Raw genomic sequence first — 16,692 nt, 5'->3', positions numbered from 1 at the left:
ATGCTCTTCTGAAACCTTCTAAACGGCGGCCGGGGACACTGTACTGAAACGTTGTTTGGTTAAAAACAATATCCACGGCTGAACACGGGGTCAAGCGTTTGATGGCTATAGTCATAAAATCGGTGTGGAGATGTGGCTCTTGAGGACTGGGCACAGTGGGATGGGTTGGACTCGGGGATCAGAGAGGGCTTTTCCTACTGCAATGGTTTTACGAGCGATTCCCGGCTCCACGGGGACCCGCAACCAAACCCGAACGGCAGCGGCCGCGCTGAGGGGCTGCTTCCCGCCCGCCGCCCTGCCCGGCCCGCGGGGGGCGGCCGCACGCATGCTCGCTGCGGGTCCCGACATGGCGGCGCCCAGCGCGGCGCTGAGGCAGCGGCGGGCGGCGGCGGCGGGCGGCAGCGGCGCCCCCGAGACTCCGGGGCGGGCGGCGGGCCCGGAGTCGGCGGGCGGCGGGGTCGGGCCGCCGCTGTCGCCGGGTACCTTCTGGCTCACCCGCATCGTGCTGCTGCGCGCCGTCGCGCTGCTGTACCGTGAGTGTCCGGGCGCTGCCGCCGCGCCGCGTTCTCTCTCCCGGGAGCGGGTGGGGGACGGCCCGGCGCTGCGGGCGGCCCGGCTCGCTGCCAGCAGAACCGCGGGAATTCCTGAGGGTTTGGGGCTTCTCGTGGTTCTGAGAGCTGCCGGGGGTCGGGTGGAGCGGTGTGAAGGTCTGCGGGACCCATCGCAGTCCGCTGGGTGGGTGCGGAACGGGGCCGTGCGGTGCGGAACTCGCACTCAGCCCGGGCACAGCGCGGGGCGGGCAGCGCTCAGCCCCACCTCAGCGCCGGTTGTTCACGGGGCGTCGGGGTGCGGGTTTGTGTTCGAAGCCCGAGGGGTGAGTGAAGCGTGTAGGATGCTGGGGGGAAATCCTTCGCTCAGAAGGCGATGGGTGCCCCATCCTTGGAGGTGCTCGAGGCTGCGGATGGGCCCTGGGCAGCCTGAGCCGGTGGGCAGCCAGCCCGTGGCCACGGTGGGGCTGTGAGGACCCTTCCAACCCAACCGTGGTGTGATTCCATGGGGGTTATGGGAGAGCTTGTTTTCAGTTCCGCTTCTTGTGCCCAAACGTGGGACGAGGCCCTGATGCCCCGTGAGCAGCACTGGTGGCTGGGTGGGCTCGGGGTGGTTTGGGGGCTCCTGTCCCGCTGAGGAAGGGGTGCCCCAAAGCCAACACCTGTCCTCACAGCTGGGTCTCAACACGTATTGTGAGGCAGCAGTGCAAGAGGATCTCCTCAGCTCATCAGAAGAACTTGAAGCAAAGAAGCTTCTGCATGTAGGATCAGAGAAAGACCACATCTGGGCCCCGTGCAACCTACTGTAGGGCACCTGCTTTAGCAGAGGATTGGGCTACATGGTCCCCAGAGATCCCTTCCAGCTGCAGTGATTCTGTGATGTCCCCTCCGGTCCAAGAATTGCCAGTAACTTGAAATGGTGAAACTAGTTTCCGACTCAGCTGTACGCATTTGGCTCTTGTTTTGGCAAGTTATACCAAGAGCTCAGAGCCTGCTACCGCTCTGCTGAAAAAATATTCGCAGTGAAACCTAAACTGACATGTAACACACTATGTTACAAATTCTAAACTTGCCCCAGATTTGTCCACAAAATCGTTAGGATTTGTAGGCTGCCAGCCTGCTTAGATTATTTTGCATCAAAACCATGCAGAAGTTGTAGTTTTGTATGGTTTTGACACGTGCTCTGTTTCTAGTTTGGTTTCAGCTCTCGGTGAAATGCGGGGTTATGACTCTTTCAGTCAAAATGAAAGCGATTCTGATATTCCCGTGTGTAAATCCAGACTGCTGAGTTTCCCATAGCTCAGTTTGCAGTTCTTATGAAAAACTGATCAGCGTTCTCTGCTGTGTGTTCTGCAGGGGCTGCTGCTTTCAGATCGTGGATTTGGGGTTATAAATACATCACATCCTGGAACAAATGCTGCCCTGTAGGCTGGTGGTGTGTTGGATGGGAAGGGAGCAGGCAGGGGGTGAAGAGCCAGGAGATGGCAAGGAGCATGTTAGAGGAATGGAGCGTTCAGGTGAATGGGAGACCTCACCTGGGACAACTGAAGTGCTGAGAGGTGGAGAGCAAGCATTGGTTTTAGGGTGATAGGGGCTACAGCATGGAAAAAGGGAGAGGGGAAAAATGAAAGTGAGAAAATGAAGCTGAGATGGAAGGCTACTGACTGAAAGCACAGTGAGCAAATAGAGGCAGAGGAACTGGGTTTCTTTTTTCTGGAGGAGAAAAGTGGGAATGCCTGGGGTGGTGAGAGATGATCCCCTAATGCTTCCACAACGCAGAGTGTTGAGAGGTGCTGTCAGAAGAAGAATTTCAGGTGCCAGAAGTGGAGGCTGGAAGGAACAGGGTAGGAGTCTGTCCTTTGTGATGGGAGAGGCACAAGAAAAGAGAAGTTACCTGCAAGTTATGAAACTTCTGTTTGTTTGCAGTCAGGTAACAGTGAGTTTTGCTGTTTGTCCTGGTTGAATAACAGCCAGCTGACCCAAAGTCAGGTGTGTGAGCAGGTTTGAGACAGGTCTGATTCCAGCTCTGGTTGTCCCCAGCATTGCTGGGACACCAGCTCGGATCTCAGTGTGGGGGAGATGCTGTGCTGAAACGTTTGTGGGGAGGAAACTGATTGCTATGTCTGAGAGAGAACTTGCCATCAGGCAGATTCCTCTGTCAGAGGCTGCAGAGCTGTGGCATGGCTGTGGTGGGATGCTCTCGAGGGAAGGTGGGTTGCCTTTTGATCTTTCCTGTGAGCTTGGCTTTAGAAACAGCAGAAAACAATTTTAAGCCCTTGTGCCAAGCACCTCTTCAAGTCTCTCTTTTGAAGATGGAACCATTTACTCTGACAGATTATTTTTTCCCAGACACGGCAATCCTGTGCACACCGAGACTCAGACTTGCTGAGGAAACGGCTGATGGCGTTGTGACAGTTTGACATTCCTCACTTGTGGGATGTTTTTCCCCTTCTTTCATTTCACCTTTTTAGATGTAACCCTTTCATTCCTGCTGTGTTCAGGAACAAAACCTTCAGGGGAGAGGGGAGAGTTTTGCAGTAAACTATTGGGGAAAGTGGTCACCACTGTTGATTGCAGCTCCTGTTAATTAGTGGAGCTGGGAGCTCGTTATGCCTGGTGAGTGCAAAGGGAAGGGTGAGAGAGTGAAGGACCCTGAGGATTAGAGAGAAGCATGATTTGATGTGCACAGTGATGTGGAGGTGACAGGTCTCCATATCATCCTTGGTGCTTCTGCCCTCCCTCCTTTTGGCTGCACAAGGGCACTCCTGAGCCTGCTGAGTTGCCTGCTGCAAGTCAGATGCCTTCTCTTTGGATCTTCACCTCTGGAAGGAGGACAGGCAGAGCTAGGCAGGTATGAAGTGTCCTGTGTGTACTCCCTTTGGTTATAACAGCTCTCATCTTCATTTTTTTTTATTTGAAGGGGGTTTCCAGAAGCATCCATGGCCTGGGAAGTCCCTGGCAAGGAGTCTGCTTGGGAGGAAGGTTGGAGGTGGGAAGGTGGAAAGGATCTGATTCGTGGAGGCTGGTGAGCAAACCCACCTGCTGCTCAGGGATGGGAAGTAAGGGCAAGATGGCTCTGAGCTGAATGTGCTTGAAGGCTTGCTCTTGGCATTAGGGTAGGCCATTGGGGTTCTCCAAGCTGAGCAGTAAGGTAAATAAAGCACTTGTCCATGCAGTTCTGTTTTGAATAACTTCAAGGGTGTATTTGTAATTTGGGTGATGTAAGCTCTTACAGCTGACAGCCCTCACAGGTGTGTTGATAGCTGGGAGCTCTTCGCTTCAAGTAAATATAGGCAGACCCAGTGGCAAAACACTTCTGGAGGAGGAGTGGGAAGTAAAGCAGGCTCCAGCCTGGGACATTAGGGAGAACTATTCTGTAGGTCCTGTGCTGTGCCATGCTGCCCAGATTCCTCTCCTTGATTCTGTAGAGGCATCTTTATGTGGCGCTGGTGCTGCTCTCTCTGACTTCCACTATTAACACCTATCTTCCATGGCTAATTACAGTCTGTAATTCATGGGACAGAGGCTTGGAGAAGCGCAGTTTTGACTTCTGAAGCCTTTTCATTTGTGTATGTTCCCTGTCGCAGGGATAAGTACACAAAGCCTTGGAGGTGCTGGTGGAAGTTCTGTTACAAGTAAAGAGCTGGTCCCAAAGCTTCTGACAACAAATGTGTGTTATTTCTCCCTTTGCCCTCTTTATAAATCATTTTAAGTGCCCTTTTTTTGGATGATTACCATCATCAGATTGCAGATGTAGAAGTTTTCGGTAATTAGATACCACCCTTCCCAATTTCAACTTTGCTTTGTGGAGTGCTTTGAAATAAAAGCTAGTATGTAAATACAGTTTATCTTCCTTCTCCTCATGTATTGTTTAATAGTAGCATTTTCTTTCCCCAGAGCCAGGCTACGGGAGATTTGTGCTGCTTCTTCCCAGCTCTGAAATCCAAAGCCTTCCTGGGGGAGTTGGGCTTCCTGTGGGCTCCTGTCTCTCCCCGGTGTCCTTCCTCCCCTCTCTCTGCCATCTCCTTTGCTTTCCCCTGCTCTTCCCTCAGTTATTTTAAAAGGTTCCCAGTAGGTTTCCAACAACCTTCTCACTATTGTGGTACATCTTCTGATGCCATTTCTCCCCGAAAGGTTTTATTTTGGTGTGGTGCTTGTTGGCAAGGCTGCACAGCAGAGGCAGTGTGTTAGTGCTGTGTCTGCTAGTGAGCTCTGTGTCTCTTGTTTAACTCTGCACAGGACCAAGTTTGCACTGTAGGAAAGTGAATGGACAGCAAGCAGTGTTAATTTGAGGGAAATGATAGCAAGAAGTGGGAAGGAGTGAGCTTGCCTCCCAGGAACAGCAGAGATGAGCTGCTCTGGAGCAGATGCATCTTCTCAGAACTGGAGGCTGCACTGCTGCCTGCATGGCATTGAGTGAGGGTTAGGTGAGGCAACTTCATAGCAGTGCCACAGCCTTTTGTATTTGCTTTCACGCTATTTCAATGAGACAATGGAGAGATAGGCACTTAAAAAGTCCCCATGCACAGCCACCCCAAAGTCCTTTGCTTTGCGGCTAATGACAATGGAACAAAACAATGCTGAGAAGGGGCTGGTTGTGTTTACTGTGGCTGTAGGGCTGTGGGATGAAAAGAAGCTGCTCAACTTCGTTATGGCTTTTTGCTTATTGCTAGAGGTTCTTGCTTTTGTATTACAGAGTTTTGCCAGGGAATTTATCAATTGAAAACTAATGGTAATTAGGAAACCATGAACATTCTGCTCCTTTTTCTTGTCAGCAGTACAACCTCCATTTGCCAGCATAGGGCTTTTTTTGAATGCCCCATTGGGTCAAAGGTGCAACTGATACATGGCTCCAGGCAGGTTTTTCTTGTGTGCAAAAGGTAGTTTGGTTTTCATGCAAAGCTCAGTGCTTTTGGTTCATTTCTTCTTGTGGTTTGAGCTTGAAGTAAAAGTTGAGACTTCTTTTATCGAGGGGGAGAGAAAGCCATATGACCGGAAAGTCTTAGGTTTCACATCTTTAAATCTTTACAGAGCATGAAGAATGGGATTCTCTCATTCTCCTACCATGACAGGCTGAGCCTGGACCGGGGGAAAGGAACTGAGGTGACAGGGCAATGTGGACAGACCAAATCCTTTCAGATGGGTGATTCCTGTGCTGCATGCTCCAGTTGTGTTTATTGGTAGCATGTGGGTTTGAACAAGGAACGCCTTCATTTGGGGGAGAGAGGAGCACGGAAGGAGAAGGTGGAGGGGGAGCTAATGGAAAAGTACAGTCAGGCACCTTCTGAGGTGAGGATAAGTAGTGAAGGTCTATTAGCAGCTGGTGACAATCTACATGCATTACTTATGTAAAGATCAGCTGACAGCAGGTAGAGGAGTGTGCTTCCATGTGAGCTGTCAGAGGCTCCTGAGTGGGAGGGAGCATGGGAGTCTGTGAAGCAGAGGGTTCTTCAATCTACAAAGAAGTGAGGCAGGCTGCTTTGGGGGAAAGAAGAGATGGGCATGGGATGAAGATGCCCAAATCAAGGCAGTGTTGGTAAGGAGGGAAAAAAAATAAGTCCGTGCAGTGAGCAGCAACGATGATGGGAAAGATGATGGAGCTTTATTCTGAATTCAGAGAATGTGGGATGTGTTCAGCTGTGCTGGGAGCCTGCAGGAGAAAGCCCTGCCTTGGGAGCCCTCCCAAAACCTTGTGTCGTTCCCAGCAGTGGTGTGGGGAAGGATGGCTGTGTCAGGGCAGCAGTTAACCTTGCCCCCGTGCCCCGGCCGTGCAGCAGGTGTGCCAGCAGGAGCCCCAGGTGGAAATAAACTCCCTTGACCATGTTTACCTGGAGGGAGTAGGAGGATGGGGAGTGGAAAACCCCCAAACACAAGGCCAAAGGGGAGAGGCTTCAGAATAGGGGCTAAGGAAGAGGAACAAAAGCACAGGCTCTGGGGGCAAAAGGGACTTTTTGTCTGAGTAAGCCAGAATCAAAGGGCGGTTGCTAATGGGATTTAGCTATGAAGTCATTAGATGCAAAATGTCATCAGTGCAGCAAATAATTGGTATTCTGAGGGGAAGCCACTTCGGAGCCCAGTCTGTGCAGCCTTTAGATGTGCAGTTTGTGCCAACCTATAATGCAGTCTTGTCTGCTTTCAGACTGCAGTATTTTGTACGTACAATGTGTACTTTGAATGCTATAGTTTGTTTTTCCTAAATTACCCTTTCCTTGTTTATCTTGCATGCTGCACAGGGGTCTAATTTAGATTTTTCTTTTTAAACTGCTTAGCAGTTCTGGGTTGGGGCAGCAGTTCTGGAGCGTTCGGTGGTGTGGAGTTTGTGATGTAGTTGGTCTTAATTTTTTTATTTACTTATTTTTTAACTCCACATGGAAGATAAAGTTGTTTGAGGATCAAAAGCATTATGTTCCCACTGGCTTGGTGTGATAGGCTCTCTGATTATGCAGAAATCAGAAAGAAGTATTGGTAGAAAAAACGAGTTCTCTAACATGTGAAATATGTGCTTTGTTGTCCTAAACTGATTCTTTAATGCAGGCTTTTTTTTTTTTTTTTTTTAGTCAGTAACAGAATAGAATATTCTGTGAGTCTTTATCCACTTGTGAGGTCCTTCTAAAAGATGGGCAGAAGACGCAGCCACTGATACCCCGACATGATTGCGTTCACACTTGGATTCAGAACCCATTGGCATCAGTGGGAACCTTCCCAGGGACCTCAGGGGTGCTGGGTTGTCTCTTGGTGGCTTTAAAATGAGGACAAAATACACGGCGTGGGCAAAGAGATGGAGCAAGCAGATGGATTAACTGAACTGGAGACCGTGCTGTGTGTCTGGGGGCAGTGGGATGTTTGTTTTTGCCCCCTGAGGTTGCAGGTCTGACTTTGGGAAATGGGGATCCAGGCCTGAACTTGGGATTCAGTTTCACACAACATTTCTGCCGGCGTTCCCAGAGAGAGCAACCAGATGAGCACCCAAATCCTTGTGTGCCGAATGCCAGCGTGCAGATAAGGAAGGAAATGGATTTGATCATTAACAAAAGGGGAGCGGGGGGGGGGAAACCAACTGGCATTTTGCAAGACCTCAGCTATTGCTGCGTGTGACGTGGCTGCTGTTTGGTTTGTGTTTGTGACAAGGGTGAGTGAGCTGCTGGGAGCTTAATCAGGAAATGTTGGCCTTCATATTTTATTTTATTTTTTTTCTGAGAAATGGAGATTACTGCATTTGTGAACTGCAAATTGGTAACTGGAGGAGATTCCTAAAATATGAGATAATCCCTAGAAGCTGACCAACTTTCTCTGTAGAACATCAAATTCTAGGTCTACAATCTGTAATTAAATTGCTTGTGTGCTGTTAAAAAAAGCATCTGGCTGTTCTAAGATTGTCCAGTGTGAGAGTGTAGATATGAAACATGGGAGAGCTGCAGCAACTTGTAAAAATAGTAGCAGTTTAGAGGATGGGAAAATATTAAGTCTCTGTATTTCCAGCCTACCAGATCCAGAAGGTCAACCCATATCATAACTGCCATCTTCTGCAGTTGCAGTGCTTAACTGTGGCGCTGCTGGATGAATGATGGTGTGTTTTGGTCTCATTAGCAGTACTGTGAAATATTAAGTGTATTCAGCGTGAGGACAAATTCCAGTGCTTGATAGGTGCACAGATAATGCTTTATAAAAATGGGAAGTAGGCTGTCCACTGAAATCAAAACACTGCAGATAAAATCTGCTTCTGCCGTGGGCTGTGTGTACTGGACAGGGCATGTAGAGTAAATCAGCAGAGCCAGCATCCATGGTGGAGCTGTGACACTGCAACGTGTTTGGTGAAACTGAAATAAAAAGGGTCAGAAGGTGCAGCTGTCTCTGCTGCTGCATAGGAACTGTGTGCATTCATCTGGCTGCTTAAACTGTGCTCCCCAGTATCTGTGCTGAGGGCTTCCTGGTGTATCCCACACAAGCATTGTTTTGTGGGAAGCTAATTCCCTCTGAAAGTCTTGAAATTAATGCATTACTTTCACTCTGCATCTGCAATGCAATTAAGCTGTTTTCCTCATCTGCATTAGGAGATGAATAGCATATGTGAGTAACCAGGGGTCACGCTGAGTCCAGCAGTTGGGCTGAGCCTCCTGTTTGTTGGTGGGTCAGGTCCCTTGGCTGCAGGCAGCTTTTCCCAAAGTGTGTTACTGAGTTTGCCTGTGGCAAATGGCACATCCCTTGCAGCAGTTGGGGAGAGAATTATCTCAAAACAGATGCTGTGCCATTTCCTGGTGTAAAGCGTAGATGGAATTCCTCTGCCTTTTACATCATGCTAAATAGAAATGGCTGTGTTGTGTTTTAGTGGAGAGGAGGATATGTAACAAATTCCTTCCCAAGACATGAATATACTTCTGTAGATCTGATTTCTAATATTTTTTTTTCTCCTCGTTTTCTCTCTAGTTGTGGCCTTCCTGGTGGCGTACCATCAAAACAAGCAGCTGATAGGAGAGAAAGGCCTGCTCCCATGTAAGCTATACCTGCAGAATGTCAAAAAGTATTTCAAAGGGAAGATAAACCTAGATGCCCTCAGCTATGCCCCGACAATCATCTGGTTTCTGGACTGGTCAGATATGGACAGCATCTTGGACTACATCTCCATGCTTGGTCTGGTGATTTCAGCCTTTATATTGATAACTGGATGTGCAAACATGGTCCTCATGGCTGTCCTGTGGATCCTCTACCTCTCATTGGTCAATGTTGGACAGATCTGGTAGGTTAACAATCTCTCTGCTTTGCTTTTCTCTGTAATTCCTTGCAGTTTATTGTCCCCATTGACTTTCTATTACTATTTGAGGTTAGTCATCTGATCAGGAATGATGCATGTGAGAGAAGGAAGACACTGAGCAGAAATGAATTATGGGCATGTTCCTGCTCTCTTTTGCTCAGAAAATCAGTCCTGATTGCCACTGTTCTCTGTGAGAGAACTGGCTGCACAAAATACTGTGCTGCACGTTGTCTTTTGCAAGGGAATTCCCTTGAGATGGTTTATCAATTTTCAGTTTTATCCAGAGAGCTGGAGCACTCAAAATAAATATGCAGAACCTGTGGGAAAGAAAAAGGAAAGAAGAAGAAGGAGTGCACATTGCCTAGCTGCAGAGAAGGTCTATGGAGCAGATTTTGGTTTAAAGAAAAGCATGCTCCAGCCAGAGGAGGTGTTTCAGCTGGTCTTCATGCTTTTTTTAAGGCCTTAGAGTTGCTGGCTAAAATAATGAGGTCTTGGGAAACCAAACTTCATTAATTCACCTCTTTAAGTACCTGCACCTCTGCTAGAGCAAAGGCAATAGGCTAACTTGGAGTAGCTGGAAGGCCCTGCCGAGAAGAGTGCCTGTACTGTTGGATGTGATCCAGCTGTGTCACTGCGATGTTCTGGCTCCACAGCATGTGACTGGACACCCTCATTATAGAAGGGATCAATGAATTTAATTTTAGGGATTTGTATGTGGTTGAGCAGCCCGGCGTCTTGTCCCATCCCATTCATTCCTATCCTACTCCCAGTGGTATGTAAGTGGGTGAGCGATAACAGCTTCAGTTTTCTGAAAAGCTCTGTTTTCTGAGCTCTTAACTCAGCATGAACTTCAGACTGCGAAAGAAAGCCACAATTTGAAAAATAGTTTGGAGACAGTTTTCTGTTGCTCGTTTCCAAGTTACTCCAAGATTGCTTGCCTATTTTTCTAGATTCTCTACAGGGTGAGGATTCAAGCATCACCCTGCTCATTTCCACAGATACAGGATTCTGGGTGGGACTAATACCTGTCTATTGCCAACATTATTCAAGTTGTAAGGCATGGACGGTGGACCTGCAGAGCTGTAGCAGGCTGAAGGTTTGATCTTGCCCTTCAGGAGCAGGCTAGCTAAGAACTTAGCTTTCTTAGTGCTCTTAAGGCACTCTGGAGCACTCAGTGTTCTGGTGTAATGGCTGTACAGTGGTGTAACTTCATTACAGTTTTCAAACAAAAAAGCACCCTGATTGGGGTGTGATCTCAGCCTCCTGTTGGGCAGGCATGTTCTGCACTGCCCCTCTGCTCCCTGTGGCTTTCCATGCTTGCAGCAGAGATGTGGACCTCCTCTCTGCAGGAGCTGGAGGGATGGCAGTGCTGCAGAACTCCCAAGGTTTGGCTAAAAGCAATCCAGTTATGCCTGTTTAAGTGACCATTCTGTTGTCTTCCAAGCCTGCACAGGGAAGAGCAGTGGGATGAGGGGAGCCTCTTTCATGGGGAGCTGAACCACCAGTAACCAGCAGACTGTGTCCAAATGCCTCTTCCTGGGGGGTTTTAAAGCTCACCACCCAGCTTTAGGTCTTGTTGCAGCTCTGAAGACAATGGGTTGACCAACAGGAATGCAAGAGAGGCCAGAGTTTGCATTCTATAGATGTTGTGGTTGAAAGGAATTGTGCATTGATTTTTGAGATAAGGCCTTTTTATTATTTTTCTTTGTTTGCCTCATTCATACTTCAGATTTGGAATTTAAAAGTGACAATGACATGAGGGGGTTACTCCTGGTATCCAGCAGTAACGCAGTGTGGGAAGGGGCTGGGTTCTTCTGGGGGAAGGGCTGAGAGGGAAAAAGGTGGGGGGGAAGTGCTGCCCCAATTTCTCTTAGTTGTGGCATTGAATGTATTAGACAGGAAATTAGGTTCATGTAAAGGGGTGGGAGAAAGGAATCAAAGCAACCCAGCAGTACAGTCCATTCTTTTGTGGTTACAGTTTTTCATTAGATCCTCTGAAGTGGGTCACTGGGTGATGTAAACCACATTATTGTTGTGCATGTAGTGTGACATTCAGTTCCCTGGAGAAGGGGTGCTGGCGGCTGGGTGCTTACAGTGCAAGTGAAGGTGGGGAGAGGGAAAGGGGTGGGTTAAGTCTGTCCTTGGCACCCTGCAGAGGGTTTGATGGCACCTGGTGCAGGCTGGCAGTGCCTGAAGTCCTACAGACTTTGGGGTTGTGGGTAACAGTGCTAAGCTTGGTATTGGAGTAGCCTTGAAACTCTCTGTGTCAATGATGGTTTTGATGGTATTACGTGGCCTGCTAACTTGGTCTTACAGATTTGGGCAGGTTGAGAGGTTTTGATGAGGTGTGATTCTTCCCTGAATCATGTGGAAAAATTGCTTTGCCAGAAGAGTGGTGGAGTCACCATCCCTAAAGGTGTTCCAGAGCCGTGGAGATGTGACACTGAGGGACGTGGTCAGTGGGTATGGTGGGATGGGGTGAGGCTGGAGTTGGGAGCTTAGAGATCTTTTCCAGCCTCGGTGATTCTGTGGTCTATTGAAGACCACAGCAGCTTTATAAAGAAGGGGAAGGGATAACATTGCCAGAATTTCCTGATAGCAATTATGAGACAGCTCAGTGAAGGTGTCTGAAATAAAGAAGCAGCTCCTCTCATGGCCCCATTATTGCATGGTTGGTTGTAGAGCTGCTCTGCAGGTGTGAGTGCTGCAAGCCGGCACTGCTGGGCACAGGCTGCGGGCTGCTCCTGTCCAGCCAACACTGGGAAAGCAGTTCAAGGATATACAGGGGGACAGGGAGGAAGAGTTCTCTTTAGGCCAGCGAGGAACAATTTATTCTTTTTATCGCCTTTTTTTTTTCTGTTTTAATTTTAAATGTTTCTATTTGTTTTGGGCTGGAGGCTCCAGATGCCGGGCGCTGCTGAAGGATCAAGTCTTTCAACTGCTGCCCAGCTGGCTTGGGCTCAGAGTCAGAGGAAGCTTTAGAAGAGCAAACCGTCCCCTTTGGAAGGCCGGGCACGTTGCCTGCCTCCTGGTGCTGCTGCCTCCGAGCTGGGGGGGAGCAGAGCCTGCTGCAACTGCGCTGTAAGGGACCAGCTTGGGCCTTTGGGTGTGTTATAACACCTATTGATTTAAAAAACAAACAAAAAAAGCCAACCAACCAAAACGAAAAGACAAAAAATCAGGATTTAAGGTCCAGGAGAAGAAAGATGCCTACCTAGATGGTGAAGGAGGTTAGTTGTTGACTGTGGGAAATGAGGTGTCTGGGGGGGAGAATGTGGTTCCTTGTGTCCCAGCACTGGGGGTCACATCCTTGGAGGCAATGGCAGGGTCAGCTCCAATTGCTGGGGAATGGAGCTGCCTCTCTGGATGGTGCCTGGTTCTTTCAGTGCAGGATGGATTTTAGAAGCTTGTGTATGCAGGGAAGGAAGCTGTTCCTGCAACAGGTTGGCATGAGATGTTTGTGATAGATTTCCCATGATAAGGATTACTTTGGGAGCCTAAAAACACTGAGAACTGGAGCCAAGGCTCTGTCCTGGTAAACCCTTGACTTGTCAAGTTCACAGTTGTCTCCACCAAAGCACAGGTGAATTGTATGAATTAAGATGTAATTTGTGCTCAAAGCTAGGCCAACATTTGGAGAAAATCATGTTAATTTTGGTGCCTGTGAAATGCAGGACCAAGATTGCCAAATCTTAAAGTGAAGTGCACAGGGAAGCTTTTGTAATTCCGAGCACTCTGTTCCCACGCCAGCTGTGATATTCAGAGTCTTCTCAGACTAAATCTGGATGTATTCTCTGGCTGTGTAATGGTACCAAGCGTGTATCACAAGCTCAGTATGTCTGTTTTGAGATACTGGATTTATTTCCCCCTCTGCCGTTCTGAACTTTTGCTTTTGAGCCAGAAAGGGGTCATCGGGATTTCTAAACACTGAAATAGCACAAAAGAACATTTGAAGTCTGACCCACAGGTTGGATGAAATGCTTGATCACTGCATTGGTTTTCTTGCAGGCGTTGCAGACTATTCCTAACTTCAGTAAAACAGCAACAGCAAAAAGTGGTCCCTATTCAGCAGTAATAGGAACTATTCAATGAATCTAGAGGTGCCTGTAAATGTTTTTATGGGAGTATGTGTTTTGTTGTCTGCTAGTCCTGCTTGTCTGGGTTGAGTCCCTGGAAGAATGATAGAGCTCTGCAGGTTCGCTCTGAATGTCTTTGCCTTTCTCCTTTTCCTCCCTCCTTAACATGAATGTAATGGATTGTAGTAGATTTCAACAGGAATGGGAAAAGCTGTCCCTTCTTAAAAGTACAAGTGTGTGTTGCAGGTGACCTCACAAAACCTCCATTTGTGGTTTTCTTCCCCATGGCTTCTGCTGCAGCCGCTGCCTGCAGGGATGGGCTGTGCAGAACAGGTCCTTTGTCAGGATGGGCTCTTGGGGAGAGGTGTTCTAGCAGAAGTTGAAACATTTTTCTACCAGAATAACTAATGCACTTCCAAAGTGAATTCATAATTCTGGAATAAAATCACTTTTATCCCACAGTAAGGTGTCTCCAGAGAGCTATTACATTTTCTTATATAAACAAACTCTTAAACTACTCTGCCACTGATCTCCTGTTCCTTCTTCTGTTCTTTCCTCTGCAAACCACTCCCCCAACTGACATTCAGATGTGGTTTGAAAACCCTTTCCTTTCCCATCACCATTGCCTTGCTCCACTGTACAAAACATTGTCCGCTGTTAGAGAGCGTTTGGCGGTACGGTGTGTAAGATGTGATACAAAAGCTAGAATTGTGGGGTTTTAAATCCTATTACCTTTTTTTCCCTTCATAACTGAGATTCTGGTAGAGCTACAGGAGCTCCAGGGAATATGTTAAACAAGCCAATAAATAACATGTTGTAGCTTGAGGTGGCTACAGTGTTCTTTTCAGTGCCTTCTTCCCTTGTGGAATACGTTGGTTGAGCTGCTGCTAACAGATATCTAGGATAAATTAATGCTATACAAGCTATTTTTTTTTTTCTTTTTTTTTTTTTTTTCCTGCAGTGAAAATGAATCTGAGCAGTGCTTCACCACTGTACAAAGCTAGAGCGTGGTGGCAGGTCAGCTGAGCTGTGTGCAGGTGCCCTTTGAAGCCTGTGTGTCATGGTGGGTTCCAGGAAGTTGCAGATGCTCCCCTGCTTTCCTGGAGCACAGAGGAGAGGACAGGCATCTGTCTTTCTGGCCCCAGATGCCTGTTTTTCTTCATGTTTAGCTGAGTGAGCATAATATTGATAGCCTTTGTCTTCTAATGTTAAATACTTAATGAAGGGACAGGTATACTGCAGGTCAGGAAAGTGTGTCTGTGAGGCATATAATTTAATTGCAATTAAATTACCATCCTCAGAATTTCATTCACAATAGAGGAAGAAGAAAGGCTTGTACATCGTGGAGGTTTTGTGTTTTATAGGTCTCATTAAAAACCACTTGACCTATGCAGGACTTTAATCACAGTCTTCTGTCTGCAAGCAGATGAACTGGTGAATGGTTCAGGTTGAACTCCATTAAATGCTGGGGGGCTGATGAGATGCTCATGGCTGTGGTGTTCCCTCTCCAGGAGGGCTTTGGTACCATCAGATGGACTTCTCCTTTTCTTTCCTCTTGTATTCTGTAGCTTATTTTTTTAATAATCTGAAGCACTTATGTTTTTGTCTAGCAACATCCTATCCAGAGTAAGTTAGATTTCTTATTCCAGCGTGTCAATCAACCATTGTGTGAATTATGGACTGGATTTAGCAAACTTTGTTTGCCTTTTTAAGTGTGCTGGTTTGTGAGCCTCATGATGAGGGCACAGTGCTTGCAGGGATGGTTGTTTTATGACAAGAAGAGACCAGTTCTGCAGAATTCAGATGGAGAATCATCCACTGAGTGTCCAGCAAACCAGAGCCACCTCATGTGTGAATGGAGGTATGGGCACGGGCTTGATGCGTTTGGGCTGATGCATGTTCAGCAGCATGAGTAGTTCACTAACGCTTTCTTGGCTACTCCTGAGCAAGCAAATGCTGAAGGATCACAAGATGTGCCAGCAGGGACTGGGACTTGTGTGTCCTGGGTTTCACTGATGTGCCTGGTTCAGCTGGGGAGTTTGCTGAGGCCTCTTCTATAGGCAGCAATGCTGGGATGTACTTAGCTGTGTGACCTTGGTCTCTCTCCTGCTTTATCTGCCTGTCTGGAAGTAATACAAGGCTTGTACTGAGGGTCTAAGGCTTAATTAACATCAGCTTTTCAGATTTTAAAATTTGAAACGCAGGCGAAAAATTAGTATTGTGCCTGAATGCAGTGTGCCATTTTGTGTATTTAAAAAGGCATCCAAGTTTTCAGACAGGTCATGAACAAATATCACCTTGATGTGTACGCTAAGTTGGAGCTGTTTGGGCTTCATTTAAGGCTTAGCAAGTAACCCTGTCTGCAACCTGGCTTTATTTTTCTAGCTCTCCCAAGCATCCCAATGACAACAACAACAACAGTAAATGTGGAATATCTCATTCCTTTATCTGGCCCTTGCCTTGGCCGTAAACCTCAGGAATTTCTTTGTTATTGTGGCTCACAGCCTAGCGTCCCTTCATTCCAAACTTCCCTCCCTCTTTCCCCAGAAAGAAAAGATTATCTCTAGAAACGTAAACCCGAAGCTGAAGGATCTCAGGGGGTCATCCTTCCTGTCGAGGAAGCTGCTTTTTGGCACTTCCTACTCCTAGAGAAGAGAGGGAGCGGATCAGTTTCAAAGAATGCTGTGAGCAGACGCGGGCAGTTGATATGACATATTAATGAAAACAAAGATTAATACCATGTGACACTGTTGCCTTGCAGTACAACTGGGAACTAATGAGGCTAATGAGAACCATATTTTTGTTTGAGAGATTAAAATTTAATCATGGCTGATGTCAGAAATGAATCATTTAGCATCCCCCCCAGCGTGTTAAGGTCTCCCCTCCCTGCCCTGGGCTGGCTTTTGCTCAGCAGCCACCCGAGGGGCCGGCTCAGTCAACTGGCACTTGCTGTTCTCCTTCCTCCATCTGTGAGACCATAAATGTGTGTTCCGGGGTGAAGCTGCTGCTTGCCTCTCTTGGAGTGGTTTGATTAGTTGCCATGGAGTGAGTGCCTGGGTTGGAGTAAGGAGTGCAGGTGCTGCTGGATGTCCCAGGATGCTTGAGAGCATCCCTGCCCTTATCTTCTCCCAGGGATGTATGTTGGTCTGTGAGAAAGGACTGCAAAGGCAGGCAGAGATAGAGAACACAGGTCCAGCAACGAGTGGACCAGGAGTGAGGAGCTCTTTGTGAGCAGCACTGCCAAATGCCCCACGCGCTGTCATGAGGTGCTTCAGTGGAGTCTTGTGCCGCACCAGCTCTGCTCGCTGTCTGCTTCCAT

At 47.8% G+C, this 16,692-nt stretch overlaps 1 protein-coding gene across 2 annotated transcripts in view; it reads left to right on the top strand.

Annotated features, from left to right (window-relative positions):
• Window positions 1-325: 325 nt before the first annotated feature.
• LMF1 (lipase maturation factor 1) overlaps window positions 326-16,692 on the top strand; it is a 159,838-nt gene continuing 143,471 nt past the window's right edge. Inside the window, exons 1-2 of one of the 2 annotated variants that reach the window (XM_052679640.1) lie at window positions 326-533; window positions 8,973-9,282. In XM_052679640.1, coding sequence (XP_052535600.1) covers window positions 326-533; window positions 8,973-9,282 — 518 coding nt within the window. Of the gene's footprint in view, window positions 534-8,972; window positions 9,283-16,692 lie in introns of those variants that run through there. The other variant, XM_052679643.1, reaches the window with a different exon arrangement.

Source organism: Tympanuchus pallidicinctus, unplaced genomic scaffold, assembly GCF_026119805.1.
Source record: "Tympanuchus pallidicinctus isolate F22 unplaced genomic scaffold, pur_lepc_1.0 scaffold18, whole genome shotgun sequence".
In the NCBI taxonomy this organism is placed as follows: domain Eukaryota; kingdom Metazoa; phylum Chordata; class Aves; order Galliformes; family Phasianidae; genus Tympanuchus; species Tympanuchus pallidicinctus.
The sequence above is the reverse complement of the archived record's forward strand: the minus strand, read 5'-3'. Positions and strand labels throughout refer to the sequence as shown.